The sequence below is a fragment of the Rhea americana genome, unplaced genomic scaffold, assembly GCF_003343005.1.
Source record: "Rhea americana isolate MKP2758 unplaced genomic scaffold, rheAme1 scaffold_28, whole genome shotgun sequence".
In the NCBI taxonomy this organism is placed as follows: domain Eukaryota; kingdom Metazoa; phylum Chordata; class Aves; order Rheiformes; family Rheidae; genus Rhea; species Rhea americana.
Window position 1 is genome coordinate 5,546,219 of NW_028186401.1, and position 25,164 is coordinate 5,571,382.

The 25,164-nt window shown below is 48.5% G+C and overlaps 1 protein-coding gene across 2 annotated transcripts in view; it reads right to left on the reverse strand.

Annotated features, from left to right (window-relative positions):
• NTRK3 (neurotrophic receptor tyrosine kinase 3) overlaps window positions 1-25,164 on the reverse strand; it is a 231,953-nt gene that overhangs the window by 178,060 nt on the left and 28,729 nt on the right. For both annotated transcript variants that reach the window (XM_085308663.1, XM_085308662.1), the window contains exons 2-3: window positions 12,246-12,320; window positions 10,738-10,809 (exon numbers count right to left, since the gene is read on the reverse strand). In XM_085308663.1, coding sequence (XP_085164789.1) covers window positions 10,738-10,809; window positions 12,246-12,320 — 147 coding nt within the window. The remainder of the gene's footprint in view (window positions 1-10,737; window positions 10,810-12,245; window positions 12,321-25,164) is intronic.

Sequence of the window (25,164 nt, forward strand, 5' to 3'; positions counted from 1 at the left end):
AAGRAAAAATGGTCTTCATGAGCTCAGAAAAGCAGACTGCTCTGCCAAAGACCTGAGTTCACACCAGGTAATGAAGAGAAAGCCTACTATTAGCCTGCAGCCCTCACCCCAGCCTACCTGCCAAGGGAAGCAGAGCTACCTGCTTCTACAGTGTAGGGAGCCTGAGGATGAGTGGCTAGACACAGCAGGTGGTGCAGAATGAGGGGGTGAGGGACCAGAGCTGGAGAGTGTGCAGGGGGAATCAGGCTGGCAAGGGTAAGCATACATGAGGGGAAAGGCAGGGAAGAGAGGGTGCGAGGCTGCACTTCTCCAAAGGGACCCTGTCGTCAGCCGGCAGAGAYGGCAGCTGCCACCGCCCTGCTGTGCTGATGCTCCTGGCCACAGCAGGAGGCAAGGCTGACRTACTCCAGCTATGCCTCAAAAGGGAAGAAAAACACTCAGCCTACGAGACAAACAGCATCAAGCAGGGAGCTGGCTTGCTCCAAACCACAGGTTCCCTTCGTGTGCCACTGGGTAGGGAAGGGGAGCTGGGAGGCGGCAGATGCCTGAAAGTGCATCTGAGCTCAGAAGAAGCCACTAGGCAGAAAGGCTTCTGCTGGCACCACCGAGCACACATTGAGGAGACACATCCCTAGAAAAAACTCCCTACAGCTATGCCTGAAGCTTGGTATAGTGCCCCTGAGGTGGACTGCAAACTGGCGATGGCTTAGGGCAGTTAGCCCGGCAAACTGTGCTTGCTACAATCCTCATTTATAACCTTCCCAAAACCAGAAACCCATTTCATCTTTGACAATTAGTTCTGGCAGAGAAAATACACAAGATTGGATGGAATGATTATGCTTTTCTACCTCTTCCGAATGTATGCTGTGTTTAAGCAGGAAAAGTATCTTCCCCCTCACCCCTTTACCTTCAAATACTGGTCATTGAGAAGGATATTTTTTAAAGAGAAAAGAATAATCACCATAAAGCACAATAGCCTGATAGTCAAACTAGAGCAGGTATTTCTTCATTAGTCTGAGACAGCAAATTACCCACAATTATCAACACAAACAACTAGATGCAGCAAATGCTTAGCCAAATCCCATGGGTTGTAGTTGCAGTGAGGTTAGATGGCAATCCTTCCTAGAAAGCTACTCATGTGAATAACTCATTGATAGCAGCAGAGTATTGCAAGATGATTCCTTTTACGCTGCAGAACAAAACCAGTGCCAGGGAAGCACCGAAGTTTAGGAAGTTCAGAATACATCCATCATAAACAGACACCTCAGAAGTCTTGTTTCATAGAGGGAGGAATGGAAAAAAAGTGCTAGCAGCAAAACCCAGCTGGTCATTCCTCAGATAGACTCACACATGGTTCCTAGAAATAAAGTTACACCTGTAAGCCAGGTGTGCACAGCTGCTGATCCACTCACTACACTTTGAATAGCAGGCCAGATCTGTGTCTGGGAAGAGGAAAGATGTCTTTCAAAGAGAAGGGAAAAGGAGGCAGGCAGGCSAGCCTTAGGTCGGAGGTTGGAAAGTCAGGAGGCCAAGCTGCAGGGCCAGAAGACTGGGGCTAGGCTGGAGGCAGAGTGCTCAAGCTGCAGGCATCAGGAACTAAATATTGATGGACCAGGGCTTAAGTTGGAGGTGGGGAAGTCAGAGCTTCAGGCAGAGAGGTTGTGAAGTCTGGCTGCAAGCAGCCAAGCTGGAAGCAGGGAGGCCAGGGCTGGGCCGGGCCGGAGGCCTGGGCCGGGCTGCACAGCGGCTCCGGGGTGGCCCGGTGCTGTCCGCAGTGCTGAAACGCCGCCCTGCGGAGCAGCCCCACGGCGGGCAGGGAGCCAGCACAGCCCCACGGAGGGAAGAGCATCCCTCCCTCGGGCATAGCCTGGGGAGGCGGGACACCCGGGAATGTGTGCAGCCTGCCGACGGATCGGTCCTTAGGAAGGCACGGCCAGCACGTGACCTCACGACACCGCTGGAGCGCCGCACAGTGTGAAAACACACTCCCACATCAGTCCAAGGGTCAGATCTGCCTGGTTCTCATCCTCAGTCARTAGGAAGTTTACAGAAACACTTACCCACAGTCCCTACTGAGGACTGAAATCTAATGCTCATACCAACAGCCTCATAAGTATCCCACAGTCTCTTGCATCTGGCATAATTTACAGTTCAGCCTTTCACAAAAACAAATGAGGGGAAAGGGTTGGTGTGAAACCCCTCCTACAATTTCCTAATAAAAATTTTATAATTCCAATAAAACATACGGCTGCCTAACTTACGACATTTAAATTCTTGCCTAGTCACACACCATCATGAATTAATGTCCCATCATTCATGCCCTGTCATGTCTTATTGCTCAAATAACATATGATTTGAATGTTTCTATTTCTCTGCCCTGATTCTTATTGCCTGTATATCAAGAAAGGAAAATCACCTCTGCAATCATACTGTTAGTCAAACAGCATCATGGAAATAAAAATCCCAGGTGAGATCACTTGTGCGGTCACTTAGCTTTCACTCATCCTGCCCTGATTGTTCTCTCTCTCTCTCTCTCTCTCCCAACAGCTTTCAAAGAAGTCTCTGTGTCCTTAAGTCCCACTTGGATGTTCCCTCTCTGTACAGTAACTCTCATGTTGGCACAGGGTGGCAAGACATGTCTTCCACCAGACCTAATCAGCTGAGCCACAAGGTCTAGAGAACAAGCAAAAAGGACAGCCAAAGGCTGTTTCTGGAGTACATCTATACTGCAGCAACCCCAGGAGTCCAGGAGCACGATCTGATCTTTGTCACATGGGCACCTCCAGGAACTTGCTTATTCTGCACTGCTGATGTTTGTTTTCGAGAGATCAATAGAGACGTTCTGAGGTTTAACCAAGACATAGCAACACCTCTGCTTCAGGACRGCATCTGCGAGGAATGTTTGAGCCTCTCTGAGGGGAGACTCACAACATGGTGGAGCTCACAACAAGACATCCATCAGGCTGATGTTGCACAACATGTACTACATCATGGAGAACGACCCAACAAAAAGCACACATTTAGAGTTCACATTTTATCTCAATCCTGAAGCAAGGCTCATAAAAGACTAAAGAACTCCCATCTAGGAACAGTTGAATGGCCACATTCAAAATATCCCCAGCATTTTCTGCAGCTTTTTTTTTTTTTTTTTTTTTAAAAAAAGGACTTTTCCAGAACCACAGTTGCTCATTTCACATATCTGTCAGGAGATAACTGCTCAATCTCTTCTGAGAGGGAAATAAATCCCATAGCCACACAATGCATCTGGAAGCAACATCTCAACATTTCAAAGGTGGAAAGACAGACAAAGCTATACCAAAATCCTAAGAGCCCAGGTATCAGTGATAGGAATCACATAAAAARCTGGGCAGCAAACATTTGTGACATCAATAACATTATAACTCATCTTCCATTGCAACAGCATCCCACAATTCAAGGCCCTGTATCRCTAGAAATGTACAAAGAGCTACACCGCAAATAGATCAAATAAAAGGAGAGAAAAAACAAATGCTATTATACCAGTTTTTCAGACGGGGAACTGAGGCAGAACAAGTCTTATCCCAAGGTACACAGAACTAGAGTCAGAAACTTTCTTTCCYGGGTTCTTCTAGTTTGACAGTCACAAACGACTCTTCCTCCTATTACATTACAAAAAACCTTCTCCATAGCCAAGTGGAGCCAATATGCAGTCAGCAATTAGCTACCCAGCCCTCCGAAGGCAGGTCAGATGATTTTGACCCATTCTGAAGGAAAGCCACAGTCCTGCAGTGACTTAGTCTCTCCTCTGGCCTTGTGCACAATACCCAGTAAAACAGAAACTCTCTCTGCTGCTGCTGCAGAAAAATGAATAGCTGCTTCTAACTGATTATCAGTCACCTGCAGTAATGATGGAGAGTAAACATGCTGTCAAACCACTGCTGCTGATTAGCACATCAGCAAGGACCTGTGCTACACTGGCATCCAGGGGACAAAGCAGGTACGGAGTCAGAGCAGGGAAGTTTATGGAAGCAGAAGAGACATTACTGCTATTTATTTTAGCAACTACGTCCTAAACATGCCCAGCATTTTATAGGAGAACTGAAAAGATGAGGAAAAATGCCTCACTAAATAAATTATAGTACAAAGGTCTGATCCCCGAGGGGCTGGGAACAGTAATATCCTCAGTGTGCAAGTGGAAATCATGGGGTACCCAAACTGCGCATTTGTTTAGGGATAACAAAGGAACATTCACCTAATGGAATTGAAAAGCTATTTAGTATTTCTCATATTTCCTTTCTTTTTTGCTGGTAGTCATGGAGAAATTCAGTTCTTATTTAGTCCTTTGTAAATGCACAATAAAACATTAAATTGTCAAGGAGAAGGGTTAGGTAAATTCATTTTACTTCATACTACAGTCATTTACTGTGCCTAACATGATATGCAGAGACTTCTTAGGTCACACTAACTCTGGAGTATGGACAGGAATTCATGAGCAATTAACATATGACAGTTTGTGTTAGGAGACCACTACCAGGATGGATATGAAAGCAGTGTAGTAATGAAAAGGACAGAGCACAGAGAAGCCATCAGAAAGAAGAAGGGAAGGTAASGACATTCAGAATCAAGTTAACAGTTACAAGTGTGACAAGCAGTGACAAGGCCTAGAGCTGATTACAGAAAGAGAGCTAAACTCTTCTTCTTACATACAAATGGCTCCTTTAGAGGAAAGCAATAGATGATTAACCACAAAGACCAGACAAACGCCCCTCAGGCCATGAGGGTCAGAGGGAACAGAGCTACACTTGCAATAATTCAAAGTTTCTTTATTTCTTTATTTAGTCTGAGATCTTGATGGAATAAGCACATCACACAGCAAAGAGGACATGCAGCTCACAAGCCCCATGGCTCATTTTCTGCAGCCCTTGAAGGTGTGTGGGCTTCAGCTGGTGGTGAGCTTTGAGAGCTGTCCTGAAACTGTATTGAGGAGGACACAGAACAACTCACCAGCTCTGCAGTGCTTCAGGTTTCAGGGGATGCAGCCCCATTCATCTTCCTACCAAAGCCTAATACCGTAACACATCTTTGAGGACTCCTGCGCCAAAGTTGMAAACGATATCCATCACCAATCCATCAGTTAATGTGACACTGCAGAATGGCTGCCTTGAGGCCAACTAGCTCTGTTCTTTGGCAGTCCATAGTAGTTTTGCAGGGTAAGCCAGGAGGTGACATGAAGAACAACTCCAATAAAAACAGCAGATTTCAGAGAAACAGAGCATGGTTCCCTGAATGGAGGCCAACCAGGACACCAAAGCTAACCTCACTCTCAAAGCGGTGCAACCTTTAGAGGCAGCTGTGAACAGCAGGGAGGTCCCACATTAATCATGTTGCAGAATTTGCCAAGGGGAAATTTTGGAAGATCTATATTTTCATCTTTGGACAAATTTGCATCTTTGGGAGGAAAAAAAAGAAAAAAAAAACAAACAATGGTATCACACAGATACACACACACATATATATATGTGTGTGTGTATGTATATATTTAGAGCAAAAGACAGCATGGCTATATAATATTCTAAAGCCAATCACACTTGGCACAAAGTACTCCTGAAAACAAAGGAGGCTTCCAGTTTTCCAGTGGTTCCTGGTCCCTTTTACAGCTTGTACCAGTGTTTYTGTTCCTGTCCTGACCTTATCCAAGGCCTCTGCCTTTAAGATCCTCAGATGARGACTAGAAGAGAAAGCTTTGTCCTCAACCCCACCCCTGCTCCGGTGTGTAGTGCTGAGAGCTCTTCCACAGGAGCTGTGTCTGGCCAGCCCACAAACCAATTTAGAGCACATATAAACCTCCAGAAGACAGTTTAAAAAGAGCCACTAAATGCAGGCAGAATTATTAATTTTCTAAATAGAAATCTGACTACTTAAGTCTTACTTAAAAGGATGCCTGTCTCTATAATTGCAGAGCCTTTATTTGTTTTCTTTACTGCACAGTAAATAAGGTGTGCGCAATTACCCTCTGCAAATACAAGCTGGTGCCTCCTGACTGGCTGGCCAAGTACGCAGCAACCCAGGAAAGCATTTAAAGGGAATTACAGTCTCTKAACAAGTACCTGTTTCCCAGTAAAGGGGGACTCGGGCACTGCAAATATCAATTTGTCTATTCCTAGGCACAATCTGCTCAAACATCTTCTCTCCTGCATCTATAGTTCTACTGTCTAAGCAGTGGCCAGTGAAGGCTGGACGTTTGGCTAAGAGGAGKAGAAGTCCTATCCTCTCCTGAATACCAGTTCCTGGTGCATTTATACTGTGAAGTCAAGTTCTCATAAGAACTACCCAGTGCCTAAAAAGGATCATGATACTCCTGTATTCTTTCCCACAGTGCATTATAACATCTCTACTACCTCTACTACTCCTCTGCATATTTCATGATATGCATAGGAACTTCATACCCTTGTGATCTGTAATCCCCTATCAAGTTCAATTAGAACTGGTCAAAGCATTCAAGTGTTACCAGGAGAAGGACAGAGAGTGAGAGCATTTAAGACTTTTTTTTTTTCCCCCAAAAAAAGCTGTGCTAAACACAATGACATGGTTTTTATGTCTCAGATTTAGGAACCATACCATCCTCAAGCCTTCTTCRCATAGCCTTAAGCCAAAGGTAGAGATTTTCTATCAATGCTAAATGTTTCCTGTATTCATCTGGCTAGCCTGCTAACACTAACCTCAATGGATTTTGGCTATAAGGGCTCTTAGTTTTCTAGCTTGTACCAGGTGGTTCTCAATCTAGTGCACAGCAAATATCATTGCCCCTTCCCAGGAAGCAGTTCTCCAGGATCATCCTTATGTTAGCCAAGTGGCTATCAAATACAGCACAGAAATGGGACCAGGAAGCCACCCAGGCAACCCTAGCCAGTGATAAGACCTCCAGAATAAGGACATAAAAAGACTCTGGATTACATTCAATTCAGGTCAGACCCACATCCATCTCTATTCAACAGCTAGTCAGTGCTTGTTCTGGAAAGAGTCATTCTCAGTCCTGTTGCTAGCAAATCAGGAACATTCATGTTGCAAATCCCACTTATACATTTTGGACAATTGCCTCTATCACTGGTAGTCTTCACAGCCCTGAAGATCAGATCGGCCATGATGCCCTAGCTCTCTCTAATCCTAGAGAGGTGGCAGAATTCCAAAGCTCTTTATAGGTCCACACCTCAATGTGGGCTCTCATTTCCCGTTGCTCACTGCTCCTCCACTGATTAGATTGGCCTCAAGCCCCTTACTCTTATGGAGATAATTTTAAACTTCAAAGGACAGTCATGACACTGCCAGGTTGCACTTGGGAGCACTTTGAGGTCCACTTTCAGGCAGCTGAAGGCTGAAAAACCTCTTCATGGCTTCACCTTTCCYCCTTGACTCCATGATGGGGAAGGGGTAGAGGGAGAAAAAGTCAAACCTCATCCAGAACCATTACTTTAAACAAGCCTTCACAAATCTAAGCTCCTGCAATTAGAGCTGGGATAAGTGATCTGCTTGTGATTGCACAGCTGGGGTCTGAAGACAAGYGTGCGCACTGTGGAAGGGCCAGAAATAGAAGTTGATGAGAGCAGGCAGAGCTATCTGGCCTATCTGAGAGGAGGAAACCTTGCTAAAGTCACTTAGTGGGGGGGGAGGAGGGAAGGAAGGGGATATCACTTCATCAGGGGGTTGGGATTTTACCTAGAGCGGGGAAGGAGAAAGAATAGCATCTGAGTCCTCATAATCTGTACACAAGCTTGAGCCAGAAAATGCCTGCTGCTCCTCAGAGCTAGCTTATAGCACCTAACAAAAGCCTAGCTGCGGTCCTCACAACCCTGCGTCAATACCTCAGTGATGAAGCCCCCCGTCATTTCTTAGGCACATCCGCAGCTTTCTGACTGAACTCCATCTGCAACCATCCAAATACCCATCAAAGGGGAAGCAAAACTCGGGCAACGGATGCCTGCATTGCCTCTCACAGCAGTAACTCAGTGAGTCGTAAGCACACCACGAGCTGGCCCCAGTCCTGCTCCTGCATCCGTCCAGCTGCAGCTGTCGGCAGTCAGTTCTACTGCAAGGGGACGGAGACAGTATCCTTTGTCCTTGTCAGCTACTGTACCCAGTTATGGCAGCCCAAGATTTAGAGCGGAGTGATATTTCCATTAATCCTTTTATCTCTGGCTCCTRTGTGCAGCGGCTGTAGAAAATGTCAGGCCCTCAGCAAACTGAGCCCCTTCTGAGGTAGCAGCTGGAGAGCATCAGATGCCCGCAAGGCTGCTGGAAGTCTGAGGAGCAACTAGTCTCCCCAGCAAAGGCTCGGGAGCCACAGGAGGTCTGGAGCAAGGGAAGCATTTGGGCTGCTTAAACTGTATGCAGCCCCTGTCCTGCGACAGCTGGGTACTGATCCCCATCCTGCCCCACATATCTTCTGTCCTCCATCCCAAAGAGTTTCGAAGTTATGAACTTGAAGCCTTCACACTGAAAGGAGCAGAGCACCGAGATGCAGTCCAAATCTCAGTGCCTGCCGTAACGACGGCAGCAATGTCAGCCGGGAGCAGGCTGGCTTCAGCACCAGAAGCCACCAAGCTGCAAGCACACGCGGCCTCCAGTTCATTCACCGGCTCTGCTGAGCCCACGCTGAGCATTTTGCCGCAGCTGCACTCCAACCAGTTTCAGTGTCACCAGCCCACCACAGACACGCTACTGCCTGGTGCCTCCTAGCACTGCCAGCGGCCCATCAAGACACAGCCCCTACAGCAACAGCAGAGAGACCCAAGAGGGGAGCACGTGGAGCTGCTGGCACCATGGAGCCAGGCACAGAGGACTCGTCCCCAGGGTCCTTACCATGCCATGTGGCTGGACATCAGAGTCGAGCATGAGGCCTCACAGTCACCCTACTGACAGCCAGAGACCAAGGCCACTGTGCCAGATCGCAGAAATGGCATCAAAACCCACAGGCAGAGACACTAACTGAATAATACAGTTACTTGCCTCAAGCTTCAAAAGACAAGGAAAGAGAGATGTTAAGAACATGATAAATCTTACATGGCCTAAGCAGTAAACAAACACATATTTCATCACAAYATACCAACCTTAATTCTTGACACAAGATGGATATGGTTTTTTCCATCTCAAAAGTAATCTCAAATGACAAAAACAAAAGCTGACAAAGTAGCAACAATTGCATGTATACACATTAGCACACATTCAGACTCAAAATGTGCATACATGGCATTTTAAGCTCTTATAGTATCGAAACTGATGTTATTAGAAATCAGTTTTTCATTTTATCTGTTATATACATGACCAGCAACTACACACAATTGACAAAACAACTCCCCAGAAAAATCACTTGGGAGAGGTGCTCAGCGAGAACATTTCCCAGCAACAAACAGCTACAAAAATTAAAAAATAAACACCACAAATYGAAACAATAAAGAACTCAGGAAAATCCCAGTGGTCAGCATTAAGGAGGTTTTATTATAACAAAATACGCCCTTCTTTAAACTCAAAAAGGCCCTTTGTTTGTTCACAACGCCCTTAACTATTCATGCCCTTTGGTACTGCAGATCTCCTATTTAGCAAGTACTTCACTGTCACTTAGCAACTGTAACTGGTTTTCCAAAAAGGAAGCTTTTGGGGTTTTCAGTTCACATCATGTCTGAGCAGAAATCAAAAGAGAAATATATCCTGCTCTGCAGGTTGCATATATCTCCCTTCACCAGTAACATGACCATATTGATGGGCACATGGGTCCACAGAGTCAAACAGGCTTTTCTTTTTTTTCCTTAAAAAAAGGGGGGGGGAGGATTTTACTACCATTTTTCATGGCAGAAGCCACTAGCACCAGTTTGTGAAAAGTGGAGACACGTTTGCCCTCTGTCCAGCCCTCCATCCAGCCCGCCAGCTCACTCCCGAGGCATGAGGCCTCTTGGCAGCCCCATTTCCACACCAAAGCCGAGAGGGGTTTGACTTCAGACACAGTCACTTGGATGAGATGCCTCAAGGCCGTGAAGTGCCTTGCGTACTCACCAGCAATTCAGACTGTCACTTACTGCCTTGGGAAAAATAAACAAACACCCAGAGAAGAAATCAGCCTCGATCACAAATACCGCACTCCRGGACCAGCAACAGTGGATGTTTGTGCAAGGACTCATCCTCTCCTTAAACCACACTTGGGAGCATCAATTTCCCTGCTTGATCATGTCCCACCACGCCAGTGCTCCAGCAATTCCCAGCACAAAGCAGCCCTACACCAGGTCCACTGCAGACACTAGTTTAACGTGTCAATAATTAGGAGTATGGCTGTCAGCCATGTGTCCAAAAGAGAGATTTGTGCTGAAAACCCCTCACTGGTGAAAAGCTAATGAGCGAGGCAGGCTCAGGTCCCATGCAGCTYGTAGCCACTGAGCTCTGCAGAAAGGGAAACTTACCCCCACTGCAAGGCTGCTAAAGATGCTGGCACTTTGTTAGAGGGACCACCAAAGCTGGTCCAGCAATTAGACATGTAAATCTGTCAGTGGCCCAGCAGGAGAACYAGTCAGAGCTCTTGCCTCCTCCAACCCTATGTCAGAGTCCCTTTCGCTTTGCAGCATCTTTGCTTCTCCTCCTCTCCCYATTCACCAGCTCTCACCCCACTTCTCCTTTCACCCCTCCCCTTCCCTCCAGAGATGCCCCTTCCAAGGTGACCAGAAAGACCAGGGAGCAGAAAGWGGGGAAAAGGAGATGGGAACTGGTTCAACTCACATGTAGCGCAGGTGAGGATTCTTCGCAAATGCCCGTGGCTGGATGTTTCGTAGCCCTGAGTTCTTGATTGTCCTGGAAAGAAATTTGAAAGGGCGGTGATGTGGTCAGGGTTSAACACTGCTTTACACTCAACCTCCTGCACTAAGCTCTGGAGGTCCTGCCCCCAAAACTGCAATCAGCACTGGGATTCCTCAAGTCCAAGGGGAGGCAGATCTCACCTCAGACAGCCCTTGTGAATTACAAGCAAGGAGGAAATTTATCTTTCCAGTTTCCTTGATAGGTGATAGAAAAGGGTAAGTAGATAGCTTAAGGGCAAGGTCTCCATCAGTGTATTGTGGAGAGGTGTCAAATCATCTGCCATGCAGCAAACTCGGCTCAGCACCCCGAGCCCCAGTCCTCTCGCTCCCTTGCTCCCCAGGCCCAGCTCTCCTGCGGGGCTGTGATGAGGGTGGGCAGCCCTGGGGAGCACCTGCCATGCTTCAGCCCAAGAGAAAATCGCTCTGCTTGAAGCCCTGACAAGGAGGGGTGAGTACTTTGTGTAGGGTAATACAGATACTGAAGAGGGATTCTCTTTTTGTCTGTCTTTCTCTGTTTGGTGAAGCTGTATCAGTATTATGACCACGATTTATTAATATCTGTTACAGACAAAAATATGCTGGACTCTATTGCTGCTTTTTAGGTTAGATGAGAAGGAGTAGTCACCCTGCTTGCCGAGCGGATGCGTTAAGTGCACAGCTCGCTGGGGTTCGGTTACCGAACGCTCAGCAGTATACACCTCTCCTCTGGCCTGCGGTCAAATGGTAGCTAATGTAAAATTCCCAGTGAAACRCATTAGAAGAGCCTCAAATTAACCCTAAGCAGTGCTGCACATCTTGTATGAAAGGCACCCAGCAGGGCACAGCTGTGGGCAGGCGCAGAGCTGTTTGCGGTGCAGGAGGGGGGGATCACGAGGCRCAGTCAGACCTCGCTCGGTCAGACTGCCCAAGGGGCTGGCAAACCACGTGCTCTCGTGGACCTCAGTTTCCCGTCCGTGACATGCAGAGTTGCTTCCTCCCAGTGGTTTAAGGGCTGTGTGAGATGTGATTTCCTTAYTGCACAGCACTAGTGATGGCTACTGCAGTAAAGGAGACCCAACAGCCCAGCACTGAAGGATTGATAAAGACAGCTGGAATTTCACATTGTAGGGCTGAAATGAGTCAGAGCAATGCACAAGCCCAGAACCAGAATAGCAGGGAGAAGAGAGGTCAGGGCTGATGTATGTTGACGGAGCTGTCAAGAGCTAGCAATCTTCCTTCGCACGGATCCAGCAAGGACCAAAAAGCACTTCATTTCCATTTTGTGAAGTCTCGCAGAAAAATATTGTAGAGTCAACAACTAGCAGGCTCTGAACATCACAGGGCAGAAAGAACAGACAGACTGGAGCAGCAGCACTCTGCTGGAGCCTTCTGCTTGGGAAGGAAGGGGCTGCCCAGTGCCATTCTCCTCCCCGAAACACGTGACATACTCACAGCCTCTGGAGTCCCGTGTACAGCTCCATGTCTACAGCATTCAGTGTCTGCAAGTTCTTCCAGTTCTCTATGTGTCTGTGGAGAGGAAGGAAAGACTCAGCAGTGGCACCACCAGGTGATTGCTCTGACCATGCAGAAGACAGCATATGAGGAGCTCTTTGTACCCTACTGCCCTGCTCCACATCTCTTCCCATCTTGCTTTAGCCAAAGCTTTGTAACACAGGAGAGGTCTGGGAACTGGACCTGCTCAGGCTTCAGCATCCACATCCCCMGACACGTATGGTATGCATCACACTGCCAAAACAAGCAGTTTCACATATTGCTTTTTATTCTGTTTTCTCAGCACTCCGCGAAAGCCAAATAACATAGCTTTACTCAGATTTTCTAGCATGGAACGTGCAACCGATCCATCGCATGTCCTTGGCTAAACCATTTCTCTTCTCTGGACCTCACTGCACACATTGGTAAACTAAAGGCATGATTGAGATAGCTCGTGCAAAAGGAGAGGAAATAAATAAAACCTCTCAACAAAAACATGGAGCCTAAGTGGAGGGAAAAAAAATCCAGACATACAGTTATCCAGGTTCTTAGAAGGGTGGCCAAACAGGTGCTAGTTTTTGCTAGCTGGGAGCACTGTTGGCAGAAAAGTGCCAAACTTAGTTTGGAAACTGTGCCTTTATTATAAATTCTTCAGTTGCCCGGGGCATTCTGGCAGGTATGTAATGGAGAACGAAAACAGAAATAGWTCTGTCACTGCAGGATCGTTATTCAGGAAGTATTAGAGCTCGGGAAAGGTGACAGATTGACAGCCTCGGAGAATGGGGTCCCCTGTTCATCATCAGCATAGGAGCAACGCTAYCAGCAACGCAGCCAGCTTCCTGTGGCCATGGGTCTATGCCACGAAGCTGCAGTGCCGCATGGTGGGAAAGGAGCATGATGTCTTCCTCAYCACTGCAGCCTTTGGCCTCTTTGCTGAACCCGCCCACAAAGGACCAGTGACAAGTGCTAAAAGCAACGGGAGGCTTTGTGCAGGACCTGAAGAGAAACCTGGGAGTTGGGCTACTGTACTGACAAAACTAGAAGAAGGGACCAGAAGGTGGTYGATGCCACTTCCTGCTTCCCACTGGCACCTGCTTCTGACAATCGGACAGCAGAGATCCTGTACCGATTCCCTGAGGGAAGCGGGGAGGCTTTCTCTGACTTTGGATGCCTGGAGAAGACACTTTCTATGCACACAGGGCTCCCCCAGGGTGTGTCCGGGGCACAGTCTCGCTTGGTGTGCCAGGCAGGGCCCGTGCTCTTGGCTGGCCTCTGCTTAGATACAAGCAACAGCTCATCAGAGCCTGCAGCCATCTGACACTAGGGCCTGAGGCCTGAGCATTTGACAGCTCCGTTAGCGAGGCAGTAACCAGCATGATTTCATGCTGTTGACACTAGAAACAAATTTTTGCTGAGAACAATACTTGGTCCTCCTCACAAAGCCAGTTCATACTCTCTCTCAGACTAAACTCAAGACATCTCCCAACCAGAGAGTACCAGGGTTTTCAGGAGGGTCTTCTCTGAGGAGTGGGTGGAGGTGGCCCTCTCTCAAAATCAAGAGGAGGAAAAACATCTAGCTAGTCCCCTCAGACAATCTGTGAAGAGAAGTCCACTTCAGAGTCTAGAAACGTGTGCATCCAAACTCACATTTGCCTTAATGCAAAAACTGGCCCTGGGCTCAGCCCCAAAGAGGAGAATCATTTCCAGTGATTCAGGGCTGGATTAATAAGCCAAAGCTGAGAGGTGTGTCAGTACCAGGTAAGAAGGTTGCAGGACGGCACGTGGTGGTCCAGAGGGTAAGTGAAAGGGGAATCTTTTACCATTTCCAGAGCAATCAAGGGGGCTATATATTCCTCCTCAGCACTATTTCTTGAGAAAAAGCTTTGTATAAGAACAGATGAACTGATGAGACAGAAGTGCATGGACCTATTTGAACCATATCCCGTATATCATCCATCTAACAGGGGAAAAAAATTCCAAATCCTGGACCAAATTTAACAGTAAGTATGTTCATCATCTCTTGCCATCTAGATCCAAGAAAAGCAGAGGTCCAAAAGAATCACCTCAGCTTTCCACAAGTTCCATAATTGTCTACGCATCCAGAGTGGTTAGCGTAAGGACACAAGATAAAATCCTATCTGGGCACTGCATAACAACATAAGTTACGGTTCATCCTAAATGACCTGTTCATCAGCTTGGATTGCCTGCATTCCAGGGAGAATGAGAAACAGGACATTATTAAAGCAATTTCATATTCCCTGCCAATGTCTACTGCTCCTGCAATCACTTGCAGAACAGAGTGCAGACTGGGAGGCATCAGTCAAGGGACTYGATGGCTCGCTGAAACTCGTCAGAGAAAGCACAGTACTGCAGGATCAGGTTCTGGGGCACAAGGTTGCAGGACTGGATTATCGAGGACTTCTCAAAAACTGGCCTGACCACACTGGGCAAGGCAGGAAATACAGGCTGGAGATGTTTCCCACCTGCAACTCCTACAGCTCAAATGAGAGGATCCTCCAGAGGAAAGAAAGAAAAGAGCAGGAGGCAGCTCCTGAGTGCCATGTGTTCCTGCAAGGGTATGCTGGAGCAACCACATTGAGCTGCGGCCTCAGTGGCAGAGGGAGCAGTCCCAGGCCAGGAACTATGGAGCAATCTCAGCTCTGAAGGAGGAGGAAGCCAGATTGGGTCTTGATTTATTGATTATGCAATTGCTAAAAAAAGGTAATGTTATTTTTGACCTGATTCTGAAAGCCACGTACACCACTTTAGAACAGGTAGAAAGAGACCTCAGCATGTTCCCAGCCACGTGCACTAACAAGACTTTCTGATTACTCAGCACTAGCTGAGTAATCAGTCATTGGCTCATTCACTCCTGTTTCAAAATTAAGAAATATATCTGTTTCCATCCACAAAATGGCGCACAACAGCTATGGGCTGGGAGATAAAAGCCATATCACTGGCATAGACTGCCCATGTCTTAGAGTGGCTGTGCCTCCTCAGCAGTTTAGCCATTCCAAAAGYGACATTACATGAGGCTAAATGCAACTCCTCAACCTGTGCTCCAGCCTCCCAAAGGCAGCCCATGACCTTCCTCACCCAGGTATGCTCTGGGGTGTTATTTAACATACACACACAGTACGCAGAAAGGGAGCAATAAGGGAAGCCGCAGCTGAAATGAATACCTGCACCCTTTTGTACAGGATAGACGCTCAATACAGTAGCTGTTTTACACAGAGAGGGAGATGGTATCATCTCGAATTACGTGCACAGGTTAGAAAGGGGCCTTGGAGTCCTATACAGACACTTTTCAAGCAGCAAACTGTCTCTTCACTGCTTTGCCCTTCTCAGGGACCCCCAGAAATGGCTCTTCCCATTTTTTTTTTCCAACTCTTTCAACCTAGAGGAAATCCATCCTAGATCCTGGGGATGGCAAATTTGTCTTGGTTCACAAGCACCCCAAAGATGCATCTGGAACACCATTTTATTTGTATCCACATGTTTTTYGAGAGAATAGTGTGCCTTAGCACTGGCTAGATTCACCTGAATCTGCTTTAAGAACAAGACAAAACAGAAGTACATCTTATTTCAAAGGTTCAAAAGGTAAAGCTGTGATTGCAAAATTGCACCAGTTGCATAAGAAAGCAAACAAACCAATCAACAACAAAAATTCCATACCCAAAAGACTCCTCMGACACTTAAAATTAAATCCCTTCTCAGTTTCTTCAGTATGTCAGCTGGTCCTCCTGTTTCTCCTTCTAGGGTTTTGCTTGCCCTAAAAAGCTCATATCCTCCCTGTTATTGGTAAAGATGGAGACCTTGCCTTCTCTTCGGCCTCAATTCCTGGACCTGGGAGGAACACAGGTTCAGCATTTGTGCCAAATTCAGACATAACAGCTCCCAGCCTTGCCCTGTCCAGATCTCTGTGATCAGGCTTTGAGATATGAAACACAAATACATTCAGCAGGTAAATCYCTCCCTCCCAGTAAACATCTCTAACTATATATTCCTATGGCAATCCTGTTATTATCAAGGTACACAGCTCTTCTGCAAGATGCAATAGCTTCAAGRCCAATACTATACTTTACAGCTCCTGAATTATGAAGAGCTCACCACAYACACGTTCATCTAAACTCATTTCCAACTTTTGATCAAGACCACATGAGCTGCATCACTAACAGATAACAGTGCTGACATTAGCATGCTTTTGTTTGTTTTTAAATTTGCTTTCTTCTTCTATCTCATGTCTTTTTGGAGGGGCCTGCCGAATCCTTCAGTCCACATGCACTGCAGAACGCTACATTATATTATGCATTTTACAGAYAGATCAAAGTTCACCTTAAAATTACTTAGGGCTTTGCCTTCTCTACTTGTAYTGAAACACTGCAACAGAACTTTACTGCTCTTCCCATTTCTTGCTTGAATGTACTCACAACCATTTTACACTCATTTGGTCTTGCATAAAAATTGTCTTAGCTTAAGCAGCTCTTTTCCTTTCCTGGCATTTCTCCTGACTCTTTACAATGTGTTTACAAGTGAGAGTCAAATCCTCCCCAGCTATCATTTACAACTTACACAAGGCCAGCTCTCCTAAGGCAGCACATCTGTACCAAGCAGTGAAGTGCAAGGCAAATTGTCTCAAGTACCTTGAAGAGATACTAAATCAAGTCTCAGAAGTGATACAGATATATTGCTCAGACAGAGCTCTTGGTGCCAAGATTATTCGGTTTCTGGTTTCAGACCTAGCACAGCCGACACTTGCACTTGTAACCTACATAGCAGGCTCATGCTGCCTCCTGCCTTTAAGTAGGGCTGAGTCTCCCTTTTCTTCATTATCCTATTTAAACCCCTCTTTCTTGAAGGACAGTGACCAAGAACACAGAACAATCTCTGGGAGAGGTCTCACTTGGACAACAGAACCAATAATTCCCCACTTGCACTGGAAATGCCTCGACTTTCTGCCTAAGGTCACACTTGTCTCTCTCAGCCATGTCAGCCAAGGGGTTCTTCTCCACCGCGTGATCAAGCAGGGCACCTAAGCACTTTTATTTGCCAGGTCACTTCCAGCTGATACAATTTCCCAGCTGTCACCAAAAGCCTGCATTAGACCTGTGCCCACCCTCCTCCCACTTGATGTTAAAGAGTGTTGTCTCTGCTACTCCAGCCCATGCCACTGCAGCTCTTCCCCCTGCCCCCCCCACCCCTGCACACCCTGCACAGGCTCTGCCCCAACACCCCCCACTGGCAGGGGAGCCCTCTAGCCTGCTTCTCCTTTCGTACTGGCATCCTGAGCAAAGGTATGAAGTAAGATCATCTCCAAGGAACCTCTGCAATCGTCTCTCCTTTCAACATGTCCCATCACCATTTCTCCTCTATCCAGCTCCCCCGCTACAACAGTTGCRCTATACTGCACCTTCTCCAGAAAAAGAAACCGTTTCTCATATAACACGGCATCATGTTCTTTGCTGACGCACAGGCAGATCAGCTCCATTAACTTTTCTCTGCCTAGGAATCTGGTTACCTTCTCAGAGGAAGATACGAGGTTAGCCTGACAAGCTAAATWTGGCAGGCCAATCCTGCATTACATCTCAGCCCACTTGCACCTACAACCATGCCTCTAAAACACGCTTGAGAGCCTGATGGACCTCTGTAGTCAGACTAACAGTCAGTCCATAGCTTGCGTAGTGCCACATTTAAAAACAACCTGTGAAGTGCAAAACCTCATTTGCTAGTTACGTAGCTCGTGGGCATCACATTTCACCCCAAATCCCAGAGCCGGGCAGCCAGTAGCGAAGCAGGTATCTACCCTACGTCACACAGGCATAGAAAGAGATTCAAGGGCACATTGACAACAGGGTAACCGCGTTGCACACTAGTTATCGGTCAGTCTCGAGGACTTCTGSGAGCACCAGGAACCTGGCCCACTCGTTGTAAGGGGGAACTGGCCACTCCTGTCAGTCACCCAGATATCTGTGTGGGATATTTGTCATCACACTCCTGCATCACCTTTGAGACAGCATGACCAGTATGAACAGCTCCACACCCCCCCAACCCACCGCAGGGCCAGCACAGCAAGGGAGATGAAAACACTCAGATTTCAACACGACTAGACTCATTTTGTCCCAAATACACAGGGCAGGTGAAAAATAGCCTCTGATGCCAGTTTAACAAGCGATTATCTTGAGGCTACTTAATGTCTCTGGCCTTCCTGCACCCTCCTCATACAACAAGGATAATATTTATCTAATCTCTTTCAGCCTTTCAAGCACTGCAGTTGATAGCTGAAAAAGGCAACCCACAAGAGCCAAGTATTATATAGCATGTGTACACATGCTACCCAAATCTATATCTAACCTAGACTGGAGAAGAGTGACTTTTCATACGGATACCCTCAGCACCATTCGCTGCCAGAGTAGATGACACATSTCCTTTAGACACATGCTGCGTAAGTATGCACACGTGTGCACACACACAAGCAAAACAAGCAGAATATTTGACTCTTCCTGTAAGGCAACAAGAAAACTGATTTGTCATCCAGGCATATTATACATAGTGATCCAGACAGAAGCATTAGCTTTCAATTATCTGATAACTTTAGCATTATCAACAAACTACCTGGCATGCCAGCACTAGACCACGTAAATATGAATTTGATATGGGAAGGAGGTAAGTCATCTTTTAAAACCTTTGGCCAGTAGGACCTGCCTCCTCCAGATGCGAGGACAAAGAAAGTCAGCAGCCGAGGTGGAGAGGTGCCCCTGAAGTTGATGGAGAGTACTGGAGGGTAAGAAACCCACRTCTAGGTGGCTACTGCAATGCCAGGTAACGATTGCCCACAGGAAGAGCATGAGACGATCTGTCAAAGCCTGTCAGATTTCTCAAAGCTCAAAGACAACAGCAGGGCAGTGGAGTTGCCCTCAGCATCTCCCAGAAACTCAGCCTTGGTTCGTCCAGTGACTGCCTTCTCTTTTCTCCTCCCGCATGTATATCTCGCATGTATATCACCAGATCAGCTGTAACTGAGGGCCTCGTATTACCTGTTCCCAGCTCCAGGTCCCCCCTCAAGCTGTAGCACCCACAGCTGACAGGGGTGACAAGGCATTTCATTAGCTCTGCAAATCAGGAGGCTTTTCAAGTGCCAGGACCTCACCCCTGCAGGGAGTGGGTGCCAAGTGGCCACCTGCACCTATGTGCCACAAGCAGCAGCATGGAGAGAAGATCCAGATAAACTGTCCAGCCTGTACTGCAGGGGACCAGGCCTGGGAACTGCAAGGACAGTCCTCATCCCGGACAGCCCTTCCTGACTGCATGAATGCAAATCTGCACTCACCTAAACCTCTTCCCAAGGGTTTACAAACAACTTTAAGTAGTATTTGGGGACTGCTTGAGCCYGAGGCAACTTCTTGCACAGGGGAACAGGATCTTCTCACGGTGTCTTTAGGGCACCTGGATGGCAGGTTTACAGAGGCTGTAATTACAGGCTGCCTTCATCACTTCACCCTATTTTCTCCAGCAAAGAGACAGAACTGAGGGCATGCCCAGACAGAAGGACCATGAATAACTCTTGCATTATCAGCATGATCAGATACTCATCACTGCCTGGGCTGCAGCTCCTACTTGCCATGACTCAACCTACACCACTGCATCGCTTGCCCACCCATTTGTGGGACAGCCCATCCCATTGCCAACCCTGGGCGCAAGATGGTGCCTGCACCATGGTGATACTGAGCCTTTGCCTTGGACACAAACACAGCCATAGGTGCCTGCTGGCACCCACCTCTCCTGCTGRCCCCTACCTATCTCCAAATGCCCAAAACACTCTCAGCATCTCAGTCAACTGCTCACCCAGCACAGACTGCTCAGGAATCTGCTCTTGATGCCACCTCTCCCCMAACCAGCCATGCATTTAAACACAGGTGCCATCACACCAGGTGCCAGACTTGCCCACAGCTCAGTCCAGCACCGAGGCGGAGCACTATCACAGTGAGGGTTCACATGGGACCTGCCGTCCCTTTCCACCCACCCCTTGCACACCATGTGAGGCTGTGAACAAGTCATAAAGAAATCAGCCACTTATCACATACATTTATTAGCCAGAGGCATGAAGGACTTTATTCCCTCAATATAGAAGTTATAAAATCGAATTGGTAAGTAAGCATTAAAGGGAAGTGCAGCTGAATAAAGACTTACGAGGCTGGTATTTTCCCCATTTAAAGTGTGGGCTTTCCTTTACCAAAGTCACTTGGAAAAGTCGCCCTGCAGCAGGTAACTTTGCATCATTAAGGATAATTTGAGGTCAGTGAGAGAAGGGGGGGGTAGCAAATAGGGCTTTGTAGAAACAATTATTAGCGTAACTGCACACTGTAATTGTGATTTGTCAAGGTAACAATCATAAAACAGCACTGCAGCACAGCTCCCTTTGCACTTACGGATCTGCCTCTCTAGCCAAGGCCACGTATGGGTATGTGGGTGCTGGGAGTACATGGACCCAGGGTGCGAGGGAGATGCACCTGGTCACTCTCCCATGGGTCCAACCATATTCAACCCAATGATCCAAGYGGGGCTTTTCCAGAAAGGCTGGGCAAAGAATACTAAGGGCAGAGCTGTCTAGTGATGACTTGTCTCTGTAAGGAATGAATTACTAAAATCCTGAAAAACCCCTACATGATCTTTAGTGGCATAGCAAGCCTACAAGTTAAATAAATGCAGTCCAGCTGTCCACTGATTCCTGCTTTCTGTGAACCTGCCATTTGGGCATTAGAGCAGATAGTATACCAAAGCCCTGACCTGAGGTCAGGTCCAGTATCCCAAATAACTCAACACACTTCTTTCAGCATCTTTTCTGGGCATCCTGGCCAGAAAGCAAAAGCCACAGAGAGGTGAGGACAACTCTTCCTCTTCCAGAAGCTCTCTACACGCCAAGGTGACTGATGCCCACAGGGTGAGGGTTGCCCAGGTAGGTACCACGCAGCAGTTCCTGCACCAAAGGCTAGGCTCGTGTGCGATGGGCAGCCCCAGGGCAGGGCTGGGGAGTCGCAGCAGGGAACCCGGGGAGTGTCCTCAATTCCCCTCACACCCTGCAGCTGGGCAATGGTATCTGCAGCAGGGTTTGAGAGTGGTACAGCTGTGCAAAAACCACCTAGATACGTCATCAATAGTTGTCCTGGGGAAATCTGGCTTCTGTTCAACCGAGCACTGAATGTTTGAAGAGTGAGAATCCCCTGCAGAATACCCTACGGATAAACTAGGGTGAGCCTGGCGTTCACCTGTCCCCAGGCTGGCTGGGAGCTATTGCTACCGGCAGAGAGCTGCTACAGTTGCAGTATTCCTCTACAAAGACACCCTAGGACGGAAGATGCCCTGAGAAATCATCCTCTGAGTGTCACGTTTAAGCTCTGCTATGAGCACGAACACACAGAAGTGTTCCAGGCAGTGCAATTAGACGACGCTGTCTGACACCCCAAAGCACACGTAGGAGCTGCTCTTAAAGGCAGGGGAAAGCACGTGCCTTTAAAACACAGCGAGCAGCGCTAACATGAGGAAGACCTCACCCAGTGCTTTAGTCTCCCAGTGAGAGAGGCAGGAAGGGCACGAGACTGTCTTTCATACACGTGGTGCCTTGCCCAAGCTCTTGAGTTTATTTGCTCTCCCCTGAGAGCGCCACAAACCGCCAGCTCAGCCCCGCGCAGCCTGCCCGCCCCGCGCTGAAGGAGGGAGGCGACAGTGCCCCTCACAAGGCTCCGGCATTGCCCGAGGCCGGAAGGCGGCCTTGATCCACCCTGAGCAGGTTGCTGCAGAAGACAGGAAGCCGTACGGTCCCCTTATCGCACACTGCAGCCAAGGCTTTTCAGCGCAGGAAGAGTTACACCCGGTCGCTCACTTTCAGAGAGGAAGAAATAGGCATAAGGCAGAAGAACCGCTGTGGGGAGCAGTACGACTGACATCCTAACAAATAATCTTCTTAATTTCCTGTCACTATTAATGAGTTAGCGCCAGGATGAACCAGCCCTGGGGTCTGAAGCAAGAACTTCAGGCGTTTAGAGTTGATCCACGCACCAAGGAAACCTCGTTCATCAGAGCCGAGCACCAGCGAAAGCTTCACGAAGAAGGGCCGCAAGAGGGAGCAGAAAGGGGGTGGCGCGCCAGCCTCCCCATGCCCCAGGGCTCGCCCAAGCACAGGCCCGGGAGCCTGCCTCTGCCCTGGCTCCCAGCCAGACACCGTAGCGCTGCCCCACACGTGCACCCTGAGCCCACAGCAGCGATAGGTGCCAAGYGCTGCCTCCATCCAGCCTCCGCAAGCACCCCCAGGAGAGCACACAGGTGACCAGCTCATGTCCCACAGACACAAATACAGGCATGCAGCCACCTCTGGGGCAAAACATCTGTCCAGCATCAGTAAGAGTTCATCTTCCTACAGCACCAGATGCATGTGTCCCTCCTTTTGGGGTGGTAAGCTTGGACATGAGGGTATTCCCCCAAAGCRGCATTTATTTCATCGCTGTTAGGCAGGACAGCGTGCAAAGCCAGTCCTCTGTGCCAGGAGAGGCTCTTTCTGCTGCAGCCTGTTAGAGGCGGACCTGCGGGACACCAGAGCAGATGCTCCTGCCAGGGATCGTTACCATAACCTGTTTGTATCTAATTATGCTGCATCGCAAACAGCCATGCAATGGGGAAGAGAGGGAGATCCAAGGGGAGAAAAACKGTTCCCCTAGTACACAGAGTACAAACCTCAAGGTGAAAAAGCATCCTGTGCTTTAAGGAGAGTTGGAGACYGAAAGAGGTTCCCTTACAGGCAATGGCCAGCCTCCCTTGCACCTGACAGGTCTAAGAAAGAAGGCTTTTATCCAAAATACTTTATGCTGCTAGAACTAGCAATATGCAACATTTTGTGGTGTTTAAAGATCAAGGAGCATTTTACAGAGGAGCCAGCACCCTGGTCAAAATCAGCACCAGAAATCATATTCTGCCTTGTTAAATTCTCCCTGCAACTTTGAACTGGAGGTCAGAGTCCCTCATGCTCCCATCTCTGAACAGTTCTGGAGCTTTTCAGGAATTAGTGTCATGCACAAATTCGCGCAGCCGGAGCTGCTGAACTCTGCTCCAGAGGCAGCTGCACTTCTCCCCTGCAGAGCACAGCGCCCACACACATCAGCAAGACGAGCAGACTTACTAAAGCTGGGGGTTGCTACAACTCGACTTTGCAGGGCTAACTCTTAGTGTCCCAGAGCAGGGTGGGGGGAGCTCGGACAAGCAGAGCCACCCCAGGAGGCAAGGGGCTCTGGCAGCRAAGGAAGCCTCCACGCTCAATGACGCCCCGTCCGGCTGCCGCAGCGAGAGCTCGCAGCCACGTTCTCACGCTGGGGCTGACGACAGGAAAATGGATGGAAGAGGGAAAAGGGAAAAATAAAGTCTCCCACCAGACTGGCTGTTTGGGTGATATACTGCAGTGGAAACTGGGAGGGAGGAGCAAGAGCAGCAGCATCAAGAGCTGGGGATGGGGCTGCACCAGCTTCCCCGGCAGAGCCCTGCCAGCTCCCCGGCCCCTTCACAGCACCGGGGATGCTGCGCTCCGTTACTCAGACCTGCCGCCTTTGCTGGCTCAGTCCTGCTGCCTCCGCACTTGTGCGAACCCGCTGGTACTCTTTTTAAAACCAYAGGCTCCACAGGAGTCTAAATTTGGGAGCTTTTACATCCACATCAGATTTCTGCTCCTACCACCCATCCCAAATTCTGTTTAAATTTAGATGCGAGTTCTCAGGCTGTGCAACTGATCCTTCCCACTCCCAGCTCGCTCCTCCTCCTCTGCCTGCATCCTAAAAAAAAAAAAAAAAAAAAAACGCTCAGGAGTCGCGCGCTGCAAGCACCAGAAGGTCCCCCTGCTTCAGTTGCGGCTGCCATTTAAGCAACCAAATCCTGAGCCCCAACACTCTCCCCTTTTGGTCTCCCCACCCCACTTTACCCTCCTGCAGTTCTCTGCAGCCTTCGTCGCCCCCGTAGCCTGGCTCATCGGAGCTATTTYGGTTGCCAGCTTTCTCACACACCAAATGCCATGAAACCTGCTGTCCGAGCAAGGCGAGGCGAGAGAGCCAATCTTTCTTGGACTTGTGTTCTGCTCCCATGAACCATTTGTTTTTCTAAACGGCTCCCAAGGAGCCTGAACTTTGATCCTCCAGCATTTTGGCTCCTCGGATGTTTATGAAGCTCAAACAACTGGGCAGCAATGCCCAGCTGGGCTGGAAGGCAGCCAGGCTCCCACCCGCTCCCACAGCTCGGCTGGGCCGAGGGCAGAGCTGCTCGGGTCGGACCGAGACCTTCCCAGAGACTGGCCTCAGTCCCCTCTATCAGGCACTGCAAACATCCCTGGTCAGGCTTGGGGCTGTTCTATGCAAAGCCAAAGGGCCACCAGAGGAACCAGGCAAGCTTAAGACATGGTTTATTCTGAGCCAACTACCATGACCCCCCYACCCCGGCTTGTTCTCTCCGTTACGAACAAATCACAGCCAGCTCTGCCTGGCTGGCCAGCAACGAGAGGTTCAGACTCCCCCATGCCKCACGAGAAGGGGTCCTTCCCGGTTTCCCTAGCCCCATGCCTGGCAGGAGGAGGCAGCGTTGCTTCCCGGACCCTGATGCCGAGAGTTCAAACCCCACAGGTCGCCAGCCAGCGGCGCGAGATTAACAGCTTTTCGTCAAGATAATGTTTGGATTCCTGTGGTTTGCCATCAGCCCTTGCAGAACTGTGCAGTGAAAAAAACATCTCCTTCTCCTGCATGCGCTTGCTATGATGGACACACATGCCGGGTGGCCCTTACTGCAGAGGTTCAAGAGCAGAAGCATCTCCCAGGGGAGGTGGAGATGCATACATGAAGACAGGATGACCCCAGCC